At 39.1% G+C, this 20,370-nt stretch overlaps 1 protein-coding gene across 1 annotated transcript in view; it reads right to left on the minus strand.

Moving 5' to 3' along the window:
- SLC9A9 (solute carrier family 9 member A9) overlaps positions 1-20,370 on the minus strand; it is a 595,600-nt gene that overhangs the window by 382,474 nt on the left and 192,756 nt on the right. Inside the window, exon 6 of the mRNA XM_023215367.2 lies at positions 7,909-8,014. Coding sequence (XP_023071135.1) covers positions 7,909-8,014 — 106 coding nt within the window. The remainder of the gene's footprint in view (positions 1-7,908; positions 8,015-20,370) is intronic.

Genomic DNA, 20,370 nt, shown 5'->3' on the forward strand with positions numbered 1-20,370 from the left:
ATGAGCAAAGCAAGTTCTAAGTTACGGGGCTGAGTTCTGGAGATGCTGCCAGTGAATGTCAGATCTCATCCAAGAGACAAAAGACAGAGTCACAGAATATAATCAAGGTCAAGTCCCAGTAATCTGAACAGAGACATTAAGACGTGGGGTAGGGGAGATGCCAGAGTCAGGAACCAGGGAACAGGAATGAGAGAAAAACAAACAAGACAGCAGCAGCAGGCAGGGGTGTGGGCAGCACACCGAGTGCACAACTTAAAGCTGGAAGCCAGCTGAGCACTGCTTCCCAGCCTCTGTTTAAAGATCCCAGGGTAGCCTTCCCATTCCTGCCATGTGATGCCACCTGGTGTCTGAAAAATGAAGTCAGCATGAAACTTGACTGCCAGGACAAGGAGTCCTTAAGCAAAAACGGCCTTAACTTTTTTTTTTTTTAATTATGTATCACTCGAGTACCTAGACAGGCATCAAAATAAATGAGTTTCATGCTGATTATCAGTTTTCAAGGCAAATATCAAAGTGAATAACCTTCAGAAAGATGTGTCAAGATATAAGATACTTGTTTCTAAGTTAAGCAGATTCATGAGAAATGTACCTCTGGTTGTGATAACAATTTCAGTTAATTCTGATCAAAAGGGGACAGCTTCTTATCACCTCTGTGTTTACAACTATGGGTCAAATTGGAGGAGCACTAGTGAGAGTTTCTAACAAGGCTTTTCAAAAAGTTGGAAGAATCAGAATGAACATTGAATATCTATCTCTGGAATAGGTTTTAATGATTAGTATTATAAAATGTCCCCATCTGCTTCTGAAGGAGTCTATCAACTCATTCATTCAGTAGTTATTGGAGAAACTACCAAATAATTGCTTATGTGTTGTGAGGGATGGAGAAAATTTGCCTTTAAGGAACTCAAAATCTACTTCAAGATGATGTTACCAAGAGAAAAAATGGAATTATTTTAGGAACATCTTTTTATAACCAAACCCTATACATGTAAGCTATTTTCTGAGATGGTTTTTAGGGTTAGGTTTTGTTACGCATATTAAATCCCTTTATAGCTACTGTTTGCCTACTTCAGTGAGGGATTATTGAGGGCCAAGATGAGGGGCTATGCCCATCCAATCTATATCACCAACACCTGGCATAATGTCTAGCACATACCGATCCTCAGTACATTTCTCTTGAACGGCTGGATGATAGTTCAAGGTTCCCCTCAGTTCCACGGTTGCTTGAGTCCCATAGCCATCCAATTACCTTCCATATTAAATTTCCCTTAAGATACATGGGTGGTAAGAAATGTAGTCTTTCAAAATGCCACTCAAAGTGTCAAGCATTCACTGGTATCACACTTTAAATGATATTATCTAGCAAGAACTTCTCTGCAGCATAACAGTCTCATTAAAAAGTCAAAATTGGTGCTCCATTTCTTCATCTTTTTAAATAATCGACATCGAATTTCCTTATAAGCATTTACTTAACAGGGAATAAAGACATCCAGTATGTATTTATTGTCATCCAAAGGTCAGCTGTTTAATGAGATACTTATTTTATCTCTAAGAAAACCTGGAGGCATTTGCACACTGTGGAATTATTTTACAAGTAGGTTTCAGTACAACAATGGCAATATTTCTGTTTTGCAGATAAATGGCCCAAAACATTCAACATCCTCTTTCTCTTCTATCATGGGTAGAAAAAGAATTTCAGACTTCTATCTCTGTGCAATCTGCACTTAAATGAAGGTTGCCAATTATTAAGTATGTTAATGGGGATTTTCGGGACCAGAGTCTATCATAAGTAGTTTGCTCTATTTTAAATAAATATTTGCAAGCCAAAAGAAAAAAATTAAAATCACTTGTGATTCCACATAACACTTCTGACTCCATATAAATTATATATAAATAATATAAATGTTATATGTTGTTTATATATACAGGTATAATAAAAATATATAAAATTTAATTATATATAATTATATTCATATATAATACATATAATGTAGATTAGTATATATAATAACTTTAGATACATTTGCACATATATATTTGGCTGTGAATTTTTAACCAAGCTAGATCTTATTATATACTAAATTTTCTTATTTAATACTTATTAAATATAAATATTATATATTAAATATTCCTATTTACTTAAAAATGTATTGTGAATATCTTTTCCCAATAACATAAACATATTTTTTCTTTATCATTTTTTAAATGACTTCATAGGGTTCCATGATATTAATATATTATAATTCACTCAACCAACTAGTAACCATTGTGCACAACTTCTTGCTCAAATCAATGGAGAGACTCATTGCTCAACTCATCTCCATGGAGAGACTGTTGCACGTGCCCATAATTACTTCTTAGAACAAATATCTAGAAACAAAATTGCTCGATCAAATGATTCACAAATTCTAATGACTCAGTAAATATTGCCTTTGTAAAAGTTTTATCACTTTCCTTTTTCACCAGTCATATAGGAGGGTTCTCAATTCCCAAACTCTGACTTACTCCAAGTATGATTATTCTTTTTTGAGTCCTGAAGATTCAAATATTTGCCAGGTAAAAATAGTACTCCATTGTTGGTTTAATTTGTTATATTTCATTATTAGTGAAGCTGTTCTTATTTAGTACAGCTATTGTCCATTTATGTTTCTTCTTTTGTTTATTCACTATTTATATCATTTGTCCATTTTTCTATTATGCTTACTTTTTATTATTGGTCTTTGATGATAGGAGTAACAGCAACAGCTAACATTTAATGTGTATTGAGCATGACGCACTAGGCCCTGATTTAGGTGTTTTATGTTTAAACCCATCCTGTGAGGTAAGTGCTATTACTGTCTTTATTTTACAAATGAGGCTGCCAAGGCACAGGGGGATTGAGTAACTTGCTCAAGGTAACGTAAATAATGAATTAGGTATAGTGATGAGATTAACAATTCATCATGTATATTACAAAGACTATTAACTGATCAACATGTGTTGAAAATGCTTCCCTTGGTTTATCATTCGTCATTTAATTTTTTTGTAGTGGTTTTTGCCTGCTAGGATTGCTTGACTCTGTTGCCATCAAACAAATGGGCTTTTATTTTATAGTTTCTGCATTTGATAGCTTGATCACCTGAAGAATATATACGTAAATATAATGCAAACACATTAAAAGCATTCAGACAGCATAGAAGAGTATAAAATAAAGAGTTAACTTATTTTTCATCCTTTGCCTGTATCGTGATCCTAAACAGCAAAGGTATCTGATTTTAACCATTTATGGGTTTATTTTTTCTGATTGTTATTCTATGACTCTTAACAATATGCATACATTTTCATTTCTTGATGTAGCAACTCCACATAGCATCTGTTCATTTCCTAGTATGCCAGATGCAGAATTTTAGTTAGCTTCTCCATTCTTTTCTTTCTCCTTTTTTCTGTTAACTTCCATAAGAAATATCAGTTTTGGTTGTGAGCACCTTTATAACTTTAAGTAACATATTAATACTTCAACCTCTATTTCTTGATTTATCAAATTTAGACAGTATGTCTTAACTAAGTGATTCATTCCTAATAGAGGAAATTACATGTAAAAATGGTTATTCTCTAAGTTTCCTGGATCATAAAATGCCGTATTTATGAAGAAATGCTTCACTAGAAGCAGATTTATCTTTACTCATTTTAATAAAACCAGAGAGATCTCTGTAAGTAGAATGAAAGATATTGATATAAATAAGGGTAGGAATTATATTTATATTTATATAGCATAGGCTATGTAGATTACAGGGCCTTTACAACCGTAATTACTTTATTACTCAGAATAATTCCGTAATGTATATGGAACAACTATTCTCACATTTTCTAGATCAATAAATTAGCATAGGGAGTTTATGGCCATACAAAATCACAGTAGTGGTAATCTAGGTCAGCAGTCCCCAGACTTTTCGGCACCAGGGAACTGTTTCGTGGAAGACAATTTTTCCATGGATTGGGGGAGGGGATGGCTCCGGGATGAAAGGCATTCTCAGGCATTAGATGCTCATAAGGAGTGTGCAACCTAGATCCCTCACATGCACAATTCACAATAGGGTTTGCGCTCCTAGGAGAATCTAATGCCGCCGCTAATCTTACAGAGGCGGAGCTCAGGCAGTACTGTTCACTGGCCCACTGCTCACCTCCCCCTGTGTGACCCAATTCCTAACAGGCCACAGACCAGTGCTGGTCCACAGCCTGGGGGTTGAGGACCCCGATCTAGGTTTTGTTTTGTTGTGTTACTATCCAGCATCCACTTTTCCTTTATCATGGCAGTATTACCTGAGCAATAATTCCACCTTTCTCCAGTCTCAGCTCACGTGCTTCCAATGAAGCTGATTATATACCCTTGAACTCATGGAGCAGGTGACTTAGACCCAAGCCAATAAATGTTGTACCTTTACTGGCCATAGTGATTATTCCAAGATAAACTGCATCAGAATCTATGAAAGGTACTAAAATTTAGTCTGGGAATGGTGGAACAAAAATTCTTGGTCAAATCTCCTGAAGAGACAGCCCTGGGAAATGCTGGCAGCCATCTTGTAACTAGAAGAGGGCGCTAACCATGAAGTTGAGCGAAGAAAGATTCCTGTTCATTTCATTGGATCCTTGACTGAGCCATTTCTATTACTGGTGTTCAGTTACATCAGCTAATACAGATTCCTTTTTTGTTTACCTCAGTTTGGGTTGGTTTCCTGTCAACTGTAGTAATTGCTCAGTTAATTAGTGGCCATTTTGACACCAAATCTTCTGACTTTTAACCTAGGCTTCTTTCTACTCTATTATGCTGCCTCTGAAATTAAGGTTTTTGTTCAGGATTCAAAAACACACCCCTTGAGATCTCTTCCATATATCTTTTGCGGTCCTTCATAGCCTATTAAATAACATTTAGAAAAGCAAATGTATCATGTGGAATTCATTTGTGAGGCAGTATGCATACATGTTTGAGCATGAATTCCCTTTATCTTTGAAATAATAGTATGAGTTAGGGACAAGCTAATTTCAAAACTTTTATGTTAAATAAAGTTATTTGCATTTTAGCACAAACAATTCTGGATCATTTTAAATCACAGGAGCATGATATAGCACCCAGCAGCTGCTGCTACGTACAAGAGTTGTGGCCATCAAATTTAATTATGTTAGGTATCTGAAATTCAGAGCACAGTTAACCCAAGAAACAGTATTATAATTAATCATATGCTTCTTAGATTAGCAAAGAAAAGCTGCTTTAATCTAAAATGTGGCTAAATACTAGAGCACTGTATTGCCACAATACTATTAAAAGTATAAAAATACTAAAACTAAAAAAGATAGTTCTTAAGCAAGGGGGTTTGCTGGCAGATGAGAAGGTAAATAAAAGTATATGACTATTTCAGAGGGGCTCTGGGGACTTGGTCAAGGGTTATAGTCATCAATAATTAGGTTTCACATCAAAATGGAAAACTCTTTTTCCCATGACACAAGAATAACTCTATCACTGTTCTTAAACTTCAAAACCACACAAAGATGGAAGAAGAAAGGGAAAACACAAAAGAGGTTTCCATTTGTTCTTCTAAGACACACTTCAAGTACATAGAGTCTGTTTTCAAAAAGTTACTATCTAGAAAGGCAAATATATATGTAAATCCAATGCTGTGCAGGGGTGAAGCAGAAGCTCAGCCTGTGGGCTGGAGGTTCCCAAAGAAGGAGACTGAGGGAACAGTTGAAAGACTTGATTAGACAGAACCAGAAGCTGAATTGGTGAACCCAAGAGGAGTGAGCTTTGTCCAAAGGCAGGGAGATACCACCCAGAGAGTTGTGTCAGGGTGCTATACAGGGTCTAGTGTGAAGAGAAAGAAAAATGGAGAGACAATGTTTGAACTTTTACACTGAAAGTCATAGAAGACCTTTAAATGATATGTAAATATGGCTTTCCTAAGGGAACCAAAAATGGTTGGCAGAGAGTGTGTGGAGATAAGGCATTGCAAGGAGAGGAAATATACCTGTGTAAATAGATGTACAAAGAGAATAGTATGTGTGCTATAAATTAAGTTTAAGAAGCAAATGAGCAAGTGAGAATAAGTGAAGAGAATGGCACATGGAAATGTGCAAAAAGGAGGAAATGGTGAGCAGCAGACAGCACTGGTAGACAGCCTGGGCCAGGACATGGCAGTGCTATAGACCACTCAGTAGAGCTCATGGAAAGAAAGAGCTGGTATTCAAATATGTAAGCTTTGGAAGTGAAATGGTTTTACTTAGGATTACCCTTTATTTTACCTTGTAGCTCACTGGGATCACTGTAGGATACCAGAATTGCCGAAGCTGAGGAGTACAAGATTTCAGCTAGAATGGCAACGTCTCATTCCTAGAAAGGAAGAGCTCTTGCCAAGGTGCGAAACACATCTTCTTTCATTAAGACATTATGAAGACATGGGTAGAGAGGTAGGGGAGGCACCTGCAATACCAACCATGTATTGATCTGAGGAGATACTACATGGACTATTTCAAATGCTCCCAGGTTGGTGCTCAACAGCATCAACATTTATCCTTAGCATCTGCATTTTTAATGGAAAACTACTGTGAATGGTAGTCCTGAAAGCAGAAAGGCCAAACCTTCCCTGGTTGTGTCGGCATGATTCTTTCCCAAGCTCATTTGCACTTTAGTGGTTTTGCTGTGCTTGGCCTTTTCCAACTTGGCAGCTCAGGAAGTAAAAATGAGAAACTCAGCAGATTTTTAAAGAGTTTTACTCCAAATGTTCTTTTAACGCTAGTATTTCTTGGACGCTAGTATTTCTGATGTCCTAATTAATTGTTCTTGGTGTTTCTTTAAAAGCATCCTTTAGCATTTGTGAATCTGCCTATGGCTTTTGCTCTTAATTTGCACTCGCTGATATTTTCATTTAAAGCAGGAAAGACACTTCTCCGTGGCCAGGTGAAATGTAAGTATATTTGGAGACACGCTTGAAAGTTGTTGAATTCACTGACAACTTTGGGGCAGCAGCCTTAAGAAATGTCAGCTGGCGAAAAGAAAGAAAAAAAAAGAGTAGTGCTGCTCTGTCATTTCCTACTCCCCTCTGTGAGATCTGACTTTTAACAATCTTTTGTTACTTCACAATACATTTTCAACTGCTTTCGAAGTAATTAACACCCAGAATAGAATCTTTTTGTCACATTTAATTATCAGATATCGACTTTCTTTTGGGATATCTGACAGTTGCCCAAAATGCTGGTCTTAATCTAAAACCAAGACGAGACCTCTGGCATAGTGAAAGCCACTGAAGTGGCATTTATTAAAGATAAATGGTAAGTGTCTAAAGGTGAGGTAAGGAAAGAGCACTGGCTCTCATCCCCCCCACCCTAAAATCCTTCCAGCACAAAGGGAAATTGCACTGGTGCTGAGCTGAAGCTCCATCAGTTTCATCCGTCATGTGATTTTTTAAAGATGTATGCATTCCTATACTGCATTACCTTTGCATTGAGAAATAAACAGTATTCTGACCCTTAGGTTCTGGCTCCAATCTGCCAATCTGCCCATAAATACAAGGGTTTCTATTAGTCTATTATCTGGAAAGTGACTTATATAAGGCAAAAAATTAAATGATATTGATTTGAAATGAAAAAAGCTCATTTATGTGCATTTTAGGAACCTTAAGTGAATCAGCTACATATATGCATTGAGAAAAATAAGTTACCCTCTAGGTAATATCTTGTAATAAGCTGGAAACATAAAACCCATTAATAGTATTAGAAATTAGATGCCTAATGAATTGTGCCCATTACGGAGATTTTCTGTGATAACAATTCCTTGAAAAAAGCTAGAGACTGCCTGTAACTCTATGACATAAGAGAAAAGATACAAGTGAAAGCACATTTCACATGGTTAAAGAAACATAGGCAAGTTCTGGTACTTACTATGTAAGGACTATGGCCACTGCATCATTCAACACACTCTCTCCAAACAAGAGTGTGTACAGGTCAAGGTCGACGTGCAGTTCATGGAAAATGGCCAGCACTGTCACTAGGAAGACACACACAAACATGCAGTTAGCTGGGATGCAGGCATGGAGTTTTCCTTGGCTATGGTCACTGCTCAAAAACATTAATTAAATGCTTATCTTCTCAAATCCAATGACTATACTAACACCAGACCTTTATTCAAAAAATATCTGATGCTTAGAGGCTTGTCTTGGCTCCCTACTACTTAAAGACAAAATTTGAGCTCCCAAGTACAAGTCTCCTATAATCTGCACCTTGTTTACCCTCCAGTCTCATCTCCCTCTGCCCCCTTTGCCTACCCTTTGCTGCCTTTCTCAAGTCACACTGAGATTGCCATAATTTCCCAAACACACTGTGTAGTTTCTTAACTACCTTTGCATTTTGATTCCTTCTACTATGGCAGCAATTCCCTTCTCGTCCACTTGCTACCATCCTCCTATTCCTTAAACACACACACACACACACAGACACACTTCTTGCTACTGAAGACTCATTTTTTTTTCATTCTTTAAGAACCTTTCAAGTGTCCCCCTCCCAACCCTTCGACTGCCTCAGCAGAGACCTGACTCACTCCTTTCTGGATCCCAGCATTTGGATCAAATCACTGAACTTACCACAGAAAGGACTGGGAGCTCCCTGGAAATGGGGTTCATCTTTGGACACATGGTATTAGGCCATACTCAGTAACTGCTTGATGCATGAATGACTAAATGAATGAGTGAATGAATAAATGAAGTTGTTGCAATGGCCTACTCCCGTGAAGGGAGGAATGGTTCCACCTGGGTCTCATTCTGTCCGGAGATCACGCTCACCTATAAAGATGGACTCAGTGTTCTTAAGAACAGGACATGAGGGTTTGTTTCTGGTTGCCTGCTGCATGGCCTGCTACTATATGCCATGTTCTTGTATTGAGCCTCTGTGAGTACATTAGGGCAGTCAATAATCACATGCTGATTATCTGTGTTCATCAAAACTATTCAATATCTTGATATTTAAAACAGTTAAGCAGAGTGTGAACAGCAATCATTAGGAAAATGATCCATTTAATTAATTGCCAAGGGGGAAAGAGATAGGTTGAAAATGATACTGATGGCAAATGTTTAAGGCAGAGTGGGTATTTTTAATTCTGTTTTTTCCTATTTCATGGATGGTGAGGTTAGTAACTGTGTTGTACAAAATAGTGCTACAAGGGAATAAAAGCAAGAAAGTCAAGTTGACTTTGAAGGTTTTATAGGTAGGATTAAGAAGTTTGGAGCTTGTTCTTTCATAATAGAGAGTGATTAAGAGTTTTAATAAGAGAAATGACACAATCTGAACCTTGGAAATAAAGTTCAGGCAGAAGGGCAGAGGGCAGAATGGACACATGGCTGGAGGCTTTCCCAGTAATTCCGGTAAGAGATGAGTTGTACCAGGACAGGAAGAGGCCCGGATTCATGCTCCCAAACTCTTACATCTTCATTGTCTTGGGTTCTAATAGACCAATGACCACTGTGCTTTGTACTTCACAAATGTACCTCACTGGTATTCATCTTCTCTGTGTGCCACAAGCCCTTAGCACAGTGATGCAACATCGTAAGCCTTTAATGAGTGAACGAATAAGAGATACCATCAAGGAGGATACAGCAGAGGTGACAGCACCCCAGAGATATTTGAGACGGAAAATTGGTGGGTGTTGGTGCTTGAGAGGCAGCAAGGAATGACTCTGGATTTTGATCTATCGTACAACATGTGACTATATTTAATAGCAATGTATTGTACACTTGAAAATTGCTAAGAGAGCAGATTTTAAGTGTTCTCAGTACAATGACAAAAGCATGTGAGCTAATACATACGTTAATCAGCCTGATTTAGCTATTCTGCAAGATATGCATATTCCAAAAAATTCTGCTGTATACCATAATATACACAATTTTTGTCAATTAAAAAGCTTTTTTAAAGAAGCTACTGCAAAATCCAAAAAAAGAAAGAAAATGCCATGAATTGACGTGACAATTGGCCAGATCCAATTTTATCAGGCATAGAATCAATTTTATTATTCTAGTTGAATAGGTCCTATTAATCATGATAGGTAAAATGGCAGAGATCTGCTTTCTACTAGCATGAAACTGTTAACATTTGCCACAACCTTTAGACGTTGCAGGTGGTGGGAGGGAGGAAGCAAACATTTCTGCTAAGTAATCTCTTTCTCCTTTTTGGATAGAGTTAAGACACTGCATCTACGCAAAACAAAAAGGTTACAGTGGGATTTGGTTAGCAACATTTTCCTTTTGCTAGGATTTTGTGGAATAAAAGTAACTTTTTAAAACTAGAACATTTTATCGTGGCCTCTCTATTGTTAACTTTAGTCTCTGTAGCTGTTCATTTGTATCATCAAGCTCTGAAAAGGACTTGCAGCCCATCTCCACTTCCATGGAGGTTTCCTAGGCCCACGAAAAGGAAGGTAAGGCCCTTACCCCACCTCCCCACTTACGGAGCCCCTCTGCCCTATGGGGAAGACTTTATGTCTGTCTAACGAAAGCTTTGAGCTTTGAAGAGGAAAGACTTTTAATTGAATATCCAGTTTTGTTCACAACTACTCTGACATTCCCACAATTCCTTTTGAACAAAGAACTGAACTCCATTTCATAAACGATGTCCCACACACAAGAGAAAACTGTTACTTTGCACATTCTTGTCTACCCTGTGAAGAAATGGAATAGTTTTGAAATAAAGCTAGGCAGTGTGTCCTACAAGAGGGAGCGTTTTGCTGGGAACACAAAGAGTCGAATAGGTGAGTCAGGAAATTAGTCACCCACTCTGCTGCTGAGCTTGGAGCTTTAAAAAAAAACACTCATTTAATTAGCTCCCTGGCAGGGCTCAATCTTACATGCAATGTCCAAGACTCTCTGCAGCACCTCCCCAGGAGAGAATCTTCGGGACAGCCGTGGACATGCACATAGCAGCTCTGCCCACACCTTGCTAGGTTGGTAAGGATAACCTAGGTCCAAGTAGGACTAAAAGTCAACGCCCATGTAAGTGAGAGTTCTTGGGACCACAAGAGGAAAACACTCTGAACATTGTGTGGATAGGAAGGGAAAAAGATGCAATCTGATTTCTTAAACTTTTGAATTTATCAGACAATTTGGTCATTTTGTCTTTATCTTACTTTAGTTCCACTCATCTTTTAGTGGCAGATTCTCATGCTTCACTTGTGGCTTGGAGTTCCTTCTCCTCTACATACCCTCTTCCTACCTGATGTTGTAGCGAGAGAAAAATTCACTTTGTCTTTCAAATTGATAATAAAAGATACAAGCACATATGATCTTATGCTCAAGTAGATGAACATGCATGCACACACACACACACAAACACACACACACACACACCCCTACCTCTAGGTAAGCATAGTAGAGGAATGTGATAATTGAGAAATACTACTGAATCCCTGGAGATCTCTGAGAAAATAATTTCAGCCATCAAATGGTAAAGGGCTTTGAGGGGAACGAGTGAGGAGCCAGTGGTGTGGACTGCACTCTGAGAAGCTTTTGATAAAGGATGAAAAGAGAAAAATCCATAACCTATGAGGTCTAAGTGAGGCTTTCTCTTAGATATCTAATTTATAGGTTGACAAGAATAAGCCAGAGAAAAGAGAGGTTGAAGACAGAGAAAAAGGATGAGAAAACTGCTGGAGCAAGGTCTGGAGAAGGCAGAAGAAAACTGAAAGGCAGATAGGGAATGCATCTTTTCAGGAAAGTAAGATCATCTGCCGAGAGTCAGGAGAGAAACACATGAGTGAGAGGCTAGAGGAGGGTTGAAAATATGCAGAATACCTTGGAGGCAGATAATGCAAGTTTCATGAAACACTGCTAGGGTCAAACACAGGATAATTTTCAATCTGTAAGAGAAAACTGTAACACTAAAATGATACAATATCTTGATTTCTTCATCATACCAAGGGTCTTTTCCCCTACTACAACTCTATTATAGCATCAAAACTAATCCTTTTTCATCTCAAAGATGATAACCACACCACCTAGTGATAAAAATACAGAGAGTGACTACATGACTACCTCATGAGTATCTCAATGTATTTACTCTTAGATGTTTTACAATTTTTTTTAAACTGCTGTCTTTTCAACTGACCACTTTCTTGATGCCCTTTCAGAACTTCCAAGTCTTTAGGGTGATTTAGTGACAGACCCTTCCCTAGAATCTCCATTAGTAGCTCTGTGACCCCTATTTTCTAAGTGTTTCATGAGGAATTTAAATTTCAAATGATATTTTAATGTGGCAGCTCTCAGCAACCTAGCACAAGATCTGCCTGGGTCGAAGGACAATAACATGGAATAGTTCCTACCCCCGTCCTCCTAAGTTGTCATTCAGCATTGTCAAAATGCTGGCTCTCCCTTGGAGAGTGCTCTCTATGGTTTTCTGTGCAAATCAGTATGTATGACACTTGTCCATGACACTTAGAGAATCAAAAACATCTGAAGCTTTTGCAGTTGAATCGGTGTCAGGCCTGACAGGTGTAGAACCTTGGTATTCTCATAAACGAGGTAGCATTTTTCCATTTCCAAAAAATGATTATTGTGAAAATGTATTTTCTTTTTCTAAGAAGGAGGATGGAGGAGGAAATTCTCCTGTAACTTTTCCTACTTTCCTGAAATATTGTATACAGTGAGATCTGAAGGAGAGGCTTTCACAAAAGTTGTGGTATCTGGGTGCAGGCTGAAATATGGGAATTATTTTGAGAACCATTAAATTCTCAGCAAAGATTCAGCAGCAAAATTGATGCATGGATTGATTTTGCCAGTCAAGTTTTGTCAATCATAATCCTAGAATACAAGTGAAAAGACTAACCCTTCTGAGTCAGAGAAACAATACCAGATTACAAAGCTAATGACTAGTTGTTCAATTTATTGAGGTCATTCTACATTTTAAGTTACACAAAACATCATGAAGAGTTTAGCCCTAAAACTTTGCAATTTTATTTTAAACATCAATATGCTATATCATTTTGGTACTGAGGTAATAATGGAGAATATATGATGTGCATGCACATATTTGTAGCCTTCCTCAAACAGGGTTCCTTGGGGAAAACAAGCTCTTACGCCCAAGAGCAATGGCTTCAAAGTGTGGCCCAGAGACCCCTGGAGGTTCCTGAGACCTATCCAGGAAGATCCTCAAGGTCAAAACTATTTTCATAATAACATGAATATGTTACTTGCATTTTTTATTCTAATTCTTTCATTAGTGTACAGTGGAATTTTCCAGAGGCTACATGATGCAACAGATTGAATGCAGAACCAAGATATGAGAATCCAGCTGTCTTCTATTGCACTATATGTTAAAGAGCTTTGCAGAAATGTGAAACAATGCCACTCTTCTAATTTTTTTGTTTCGGAAAATAAACTTTTGGTGAAAATGTTATTTATATTAACATGCAAATGTTTTACGATTGTTATTTTAAATACATTAATAAAAACATGTTTTAGAATTTGTTTTAATTTCTAATATGGTAAATATTTTTTATTTATTCATTTTATTTTTTGAGACTGAGTCTCGCTCAGTTGCCCAGGCTGGAGTGTAGTGGCGCAATCTCAACTCACTGCAACCTCTGCCTCCCGGGTTCAAGTGATTCTCTGCCTCAGCCTCTTGAGTAGCTGGGACTACAGGTGCCCACCACCATGCCTAGATAATTTTTGAATTTTTAGTAGAGACAGAGTTTCACCATCTTGGCCAGACTGGTCTTGAACTCTTGACTTCAAGGGATCTGCCCACCTTGGCCTCACAAAGTGCTGGGATTACAGCATGAGCCACTGTGCTTGGTCTCTAGTATGGTAAATATTGATAGATACATCTCACATAAGCAAAAACTCTTGGGGGTCTTTCCTAATTGCAAAGGTTTTGATACCCAAAATCTTGAGAACCACTGCCCTAAGCCATTTGTTATATGTAATGAATTAACTTGTTTCCTCTCTGTTGAGAATGATACTAGCTAAGCACATCCTTGAGAGAAATGAGAAAATATTCCCTCAAATCATCTTCGGTAGAGCTTACTTCCCTTGTTGAGAAGGGCTCCTGAGATCTTAGTATCTTTTGCCATGCAATAACCAGCTGATTCTTTTGGTATACATGTAGGGGATTTCTAATAACTTTTAAATGAGGAAAATTATTCTTTTTACATTAACTCCACTATCTAGAAACTCCATTTCTAGAATCATATTTCTGTTGCTGGTATTTATATTTGTTTAAGCCTTTTTTTTTTTTTTTTGAAATGTAAGTGCTTTGTGGGCAGAGATGTATTATGGGTGCATAATAAAAATACTGACAATCCCACCTCTATCCCTTGACTTCAAACATGGCTGAGTGGTGTTTGAGAATAACCAATTTCCTTTTTTTGATGAAAAACCAGAAATATAATCCCTAGCAGTCACTGAGAGTAGAAAAAAGTAACCAGAAGGTCATGTGGTTTGGCATTAAGAAAAGTAGGATATATTAAGACTGGAAAGGGAGAAACTGGAAGATCAATCCAGGTGGGGAATGTTTTCTAGGTCTTATATCTGGGAACTTATGGACTGAAATCTGCGGGCACTTTACCTAGTGTTTTAAAATCTTCCCCAAGGGTACCTACATCAGAGATATTCTAAATTTAACATTAGCAAAGAACATAAACATTTAACAAAGATTCAATTTTCTCACCAATGAGGTTTAATGAGCCATGGTGAAGTTTAACAGGGAATCTGTGCAACATGCCCAGTATCTGAGTGATGATGACTCACCCCTTCATACAAGCATTTTCCAATTAGGATTATCACTTCAGCATTTTTCCTTTCTAAAAATGAAAACGGTGGGCAAGGGTTTACCTACAAATCATGAAAAAAACATTAAACAAAGCTCTATGGAATAAAAAAGCAGCAGCCATAGTTAGGATGGGTCACCAAAAAAAAAAAAAAAAAAAAAAATCAACACTTGGAGGTAAAAATATCACTGTGACCCATGACATGTAAGAACTGTGAGGAAAGAAACATGTTCAAAAGACAACTGTGTTAGTCATGATCATGGTACACACAAAATAAGAGGGCTTCCCAAACACGTTTTTTCTCTTGCTACAAAAAGATATGAAACAAGCAGATTTCTTGTACCATCACTTCCCAACCAGTGGATCAGGACCCGGAGGGACATTACAGAACTGTTTCAAAGTGGAAGATGACCATGCCGGTTCCCTAAATAGATTAGAAAGTTGCCAAGGGTAAACAAGAGTAATATTGAAAAGAGTCAACATTGGGCCTGTATGAGATACAGGGAAGAAAAAAGACAGAAAGAGATTAGTCATATCATAAATCTCCTATCCCTGTCATCACCCTACGTGGTAAGCTGAAGAATGCACTCATCCTCAGGGCATATGAATATATTGCCTTGCATGCCAAAAGGAGCTTTGAAGGTGTACTTAAGGTTATTGATATGGTTTGGCCGTATCCCCACCCAAATCTTATCTTGAATTGTAGCTCCCATAATTCCCACATGTCATGGGAGGGACCCGGTGGGAGATAATTGAATCACGAGAAGCAGGTCTTTCCTGTGCTGTTCTTGTGATAGTGAATAAGCCTCACGAGCTCTGAGGGATTCATAAAGGGAAATTCTGGTACACAAGCTCTCTCTTGCCTGCCACTGTGTAAGACATAACTTTGCTCCTCATTTGCCTTCCACCATGATTGTGAGGGCTCCCCAGCCATGTGGAGCTGTGAGTCAATTAAACCTCTTTCCTTTATAAATTAGCTGGTCTTGGGTATGTCTTTATCAGCAGTGTGAGAACAGACTAATACAGTTATGGACCTTAAAATAGGCAGATCATGTTAGATTACCTGGGCAGGTCCAACCTAATCACCTGAGCTGTTAAGAGCAGAAAAAGTTTTTAGGCTATAGTCAGAGAGATGTAACTGAAGAAACGTGAAAGAAAGGGAAAGTTGGGAAGATCCCAAGTGTGAGAAGGATCCAACACACTGTTCCTGGCTCTGAGATGTAGGGGATCACTTGCAAGGGCCAGAGAGAGAGAAACCTCTTGGAGCCAAGCGTGACCTCAATTTTCAGCCCCAAGGAAATAGAGACCTTGGTCTTCTGATGGGAAGAAACTGCATTCTGTCAACAACCTGAACCTAGAGCTTCCTGATGAGAGTCCTACCAGTCAGTAGGTTGACTTTTGCCTTGTGAGACTCTGATCCAAGAACCCAATTGAGCCAACCTGGACTTCTGACCTATGGAACTGTGAGGTAATACATTTGTGCTGTCTTAAGCCACTAAGTTTGTGGCAATTTCTCATAGCAGTTCTATCAAACAAATATACTCTGTTCCTCTCTTACAGTAAGAATGACAAAATGGTGGGGAGGCCAAGCTCCCAGACATTTGACTTTTCAATGAGTTAATGAGTGAGATGTGGCTGGAGTGTTCTCTTAGCTATAGCACAGCCTCTGCTCCCCTTACCCCACCACTGGCAGGAAAGAAGTCAGTCACTTAAATCCATGTTTTAGGTTATGCTTAGCAAGGAAAAACATGGACCAATAACAAGTCTGTAGATTTTCAAATATGTGTGCCTTTTAGGTCCTCTGTTGCTGATGTAATTATCCATGTGTATCCCTCTTGGTGCCATTGTCACAGGCCACAGATCACTCATTTACTCGGAATGCACCATTTTATAGCTCATCAAATCACTTTATTTGCCAGTTTTTACCCTATCTGGACTACACTGTTGAGTTCAATCACTATGAAGAATTGGTGATGAGAAGGGAATGGTGAAGTCCAAACTAGGATGGAAGGTTAACAAACCGGGCAAGCCAAGTCTAAGGGGAGCAAGCCAAAAGTCATAAAACAGCTCTCAACATAGAAGCAAACAATGGCCATTTTAATTTTCTTTTTGAGCCTTTTTGTATTTTCTAAAATTTCTACAATAAATGTGCACTATTTTTAGAATTAGAAAAGATAGCAACCTACTTATGAAACTGGTAAAACTTAACAAGAACATAAAGCATGGAACTCAGAGTCTCTTGCCCATGGCCCCACATGCTATCTGTGAGGACCTGGCCTTCCTCAGGATTTCTCCCTGGGCTTCCACACTGCTTGACCCCACTGTGGGACCTGGCACTGTGAACCCTTCCTGTCTCTCTAAGTGCTTTCCTCCTTTGTTTTGAGGAGACTAGCCCCTTGTGATTTTCCTTTAACCCTTCCAGGTTTTCTTCAGTCTCCTTTGTAAACCCATCCCTTTAATATAGGTGTTGCCCAGGAAAACATCTCCAATCCCCTTCTCACTTTGTAAACTCAACTTGAGTAATTTCATCAACATCTGGTGATGTCAATCTCTAGTCCATCCCTTCCTCTATTTTTAGTGGAGACAGGGTTTCCTTATGTTGGCCAGGCTCATCTTGAACTCCTGACCTTGAACGATCCACCCATCTCGGCCTCCCAAATCACAGCTGGGATTACAGGTGTGAGTCACTGTGCCCGGCCTCCTCTTCCTCAGCTATAGACTCCCATATCCAACCATTGCCAAGACAACTCCAGTGGGTGTTGTTCTACCTGAACAACTACTTATCAAGCACCTGTTGTTTGTCTGGCACTGGGCATAGATGTCTTACAGATTCCCTACCCGCTAACTAGCCTCAGCAACTCTGCTGCTCTTGTACTTGAATTACCATCTCAAGGAGTGGAACCATCACTGATCCACAAACTTTATGTTTGTACTTTTTAGTGGTGTGATTTATCTTATTTACAATAGAAAAATTCCAACTTTAGAGAATATAATATTAAGAGGCAAGCCACATTTTGTAGTTCAGTGTTTTACAAGGTCAGGCAAGGAGAGAAAAGGAAACCAGTTTCAGAAATGTTCTATTGTACTAAATACTGCAGCATAAACTAGCTCTGTCATTTCTGGAATTTTAGCCTTATAGTAATCCTTTCTGGACTGAAAAATAATATAAGAATGAAGATGTTCAGTTGTAGATAAAATACTTATGTGAAAGTAGCATTTTGAGATCGTTCCAACATGGCCAAATAGGAACAGCTCCAGTCTACAGCTCCCAGCACGAGCAATGTAGAAGACAGGTGATTTCTGCATTTCCAGCTGAAGTACCAAGTTCATCTTACTGGGACTTGCTGGACAGTGGATGCAGCCCACGGAGTGTGAGCTGAAGCAGGGTGGGGCATCACCTCACCCAGGAAGCACAAGAGGTCAGGGAATTCCATTTCCTAGCCAAGGGAAATCATGACAGACAGTACCTGGAAAATTGGGACTCTCCCACCATAATAGTGCGCTTTTCTAGTAGTCTTAGCAATCGGCACACCAGGAGATTATATCCCGCGCCTGGCTTGGTGGGTCTCATGCCCACAGAGCCTCGCTAAGTCCAACTTGAACGGCAAGGTGGCAGCCAGGCTGGGGGAGGGCGTCCACCATTGTTGAGGCTTGACTAGGTAAACAAAGTGTCCAGGAGGCTCAAACTGGGTGGAGTCCACCATAGCTCAAGGACGCCTGCATGTCTCTGTAGACTCCACCTCTGGGGGCAGGGCATAGCTGAACAAAAGGCAGCAGAAACTTTTGCAGACTTAAACGTCCCTGTCTGGCAGCTTTGAAGAGAGTAGTGGTTCTCCTAGCATGGAGTCTGAGATCTGAGAACTGACAGACTGCCTCCTCAAGTGGGTCCCTGACCCCCAGTAGCTTAACTGGGAGACACCTCCTAGTAGGGGCCAACTGACACCTCATACAGCTGAGTGCCCCTCTGAGACGAAATTTCCAGAGGAAAGATCAGGTAGCAACATTTGCTGTTTTGCAATATTTGCTGTTCTGCAGCCTCCGCTGGTGATACCCAGGCAAACAGGGTCTGGAGAAGACCTCCAGCAAACTCTGACAGACCTGCAGCTGAGGGTCCTGACTGTTAGAAGGAAAACTAAGAAACAGAAAGGAATAGCATGAACACCACAAAAAGGACATTCACACCAAAACCCCATCTGTAGGCCACCATCATCAAAGACCAATGGTAGATAAAACCACAAAGATGGGGAGAAACCAGAGCAGAAAAGCTGAAAATTCTAAAAATCAGAGCTCCTTTTCTCCTCCAAAGGATCGCGGCTCCTCACCAACAATGGAACAAAGCTGAACAGAGAATGACTTTTGACGAGTTGACAGAAGTAGGCTTCAGAAGTTCGGTAATAACAAACTTCTCCGAGCTAAAGGAGGATTTTCAACCCCATCGCAAGGAAGCTAAAAACCTTGAAAAAAGTTTAGATGAATGGCTAACTAGAATAAACAGCATAAAGAAGACCTTAAATGACCTCATGGAGCTGAAAACCATGGCACAAGAACTGCATGACACATGTGCAAGCTTCAGTAGCCGATGTGATCAAGTGGAAGAAAGGGTATCAGTGATTGAAAATCAAATGAATGAAATGAAGTGAGAAGAGAAGTTTAGAGAAAAAAGAGTAAAAAGAAATAAACAAAGCCTCCAATAAATATGGGACTATGTAAAAAGACCAAATCTATGTTTGATTAGTGTACCTGAAAGTGATGGGGAGAATGGAACCAAGTTGGAAAACACTCTTCAGTATATTATCTAGGAGAACTTCCCCAACCTAGCAAGGCAGGCCAACATTCAAATTCAGGAAATACAGCGAACACCACAAAGATACTCCTCGAGAAGGGCAACCTCGAGATACATAACATCAGATTCTCCAAGGTTGAAATGAAGGAAAAAATGTTAAGGGCAGCCAGAGAGAAAGGTCTGTTACCCACAAAGGGAAGCCCATCAGACTAACAGCAGATCTCTCAGCCAAAACTGTACAAGCCAGAAGAGAGTGGGGGCCAATATTCAGCATTCTTAAAGAAAAGAATTTTCAACCCAGAATCTCATATCCAGCCACACTAAGCTTCATAAGTGAAGGAGAAATAGAATCTTTTACAGACAAGCAAATGCTAAGAGATTTTGTAACCACCAGGCTTGCCTTACAAGAGCTCCTGAAGGAAGCACAAAACATGGAAAGGAACAACTGGTACCAGCCATTGCAAAATCATGCCAAATTGTAAAGACCATTGATGCTAGGAAGAAACTGCATCAACTAATGAGCAAAATAACCAGCTAATATCATAATGACATGATCAAATTCACACATAACAATATTAGCCTTAAATGTAAATGGGCTAAATGCCCCAATTAAAAGACACAGACTGGCAAATTGGATAAAGAGCCAAGACCCATCAGTGTGCTGTATTCAGGAGACCCATCTCACGTGCAGAGACACACACAAGCTCAAAATAAAGGGTGGAGGAAGATCTACCAAGCAAATGGAAAACAAAAAAAAGCAGGGGTTGCAATCCTAGCCTCTGATAAAACAGACTTTAAACCATCAAAGATCAAA

The sequence above is a fragment of the Piliocolobus tephrosceles genome, chromosome 2, assembly GCF_002776525.5.
Source record: "Piliocolobus tephrosceles isolate RC106 chromosome 2, ASM277652v3, whole genome shotgun sequence".
Classification (NCBI taxonomy): domain Eukaryota; kingdom Metazoa; phylum Chordata; class Mammalia; order Primates; family Cercopithecidae; genus Piliocolobus; species Piliocolobus tephrosceles.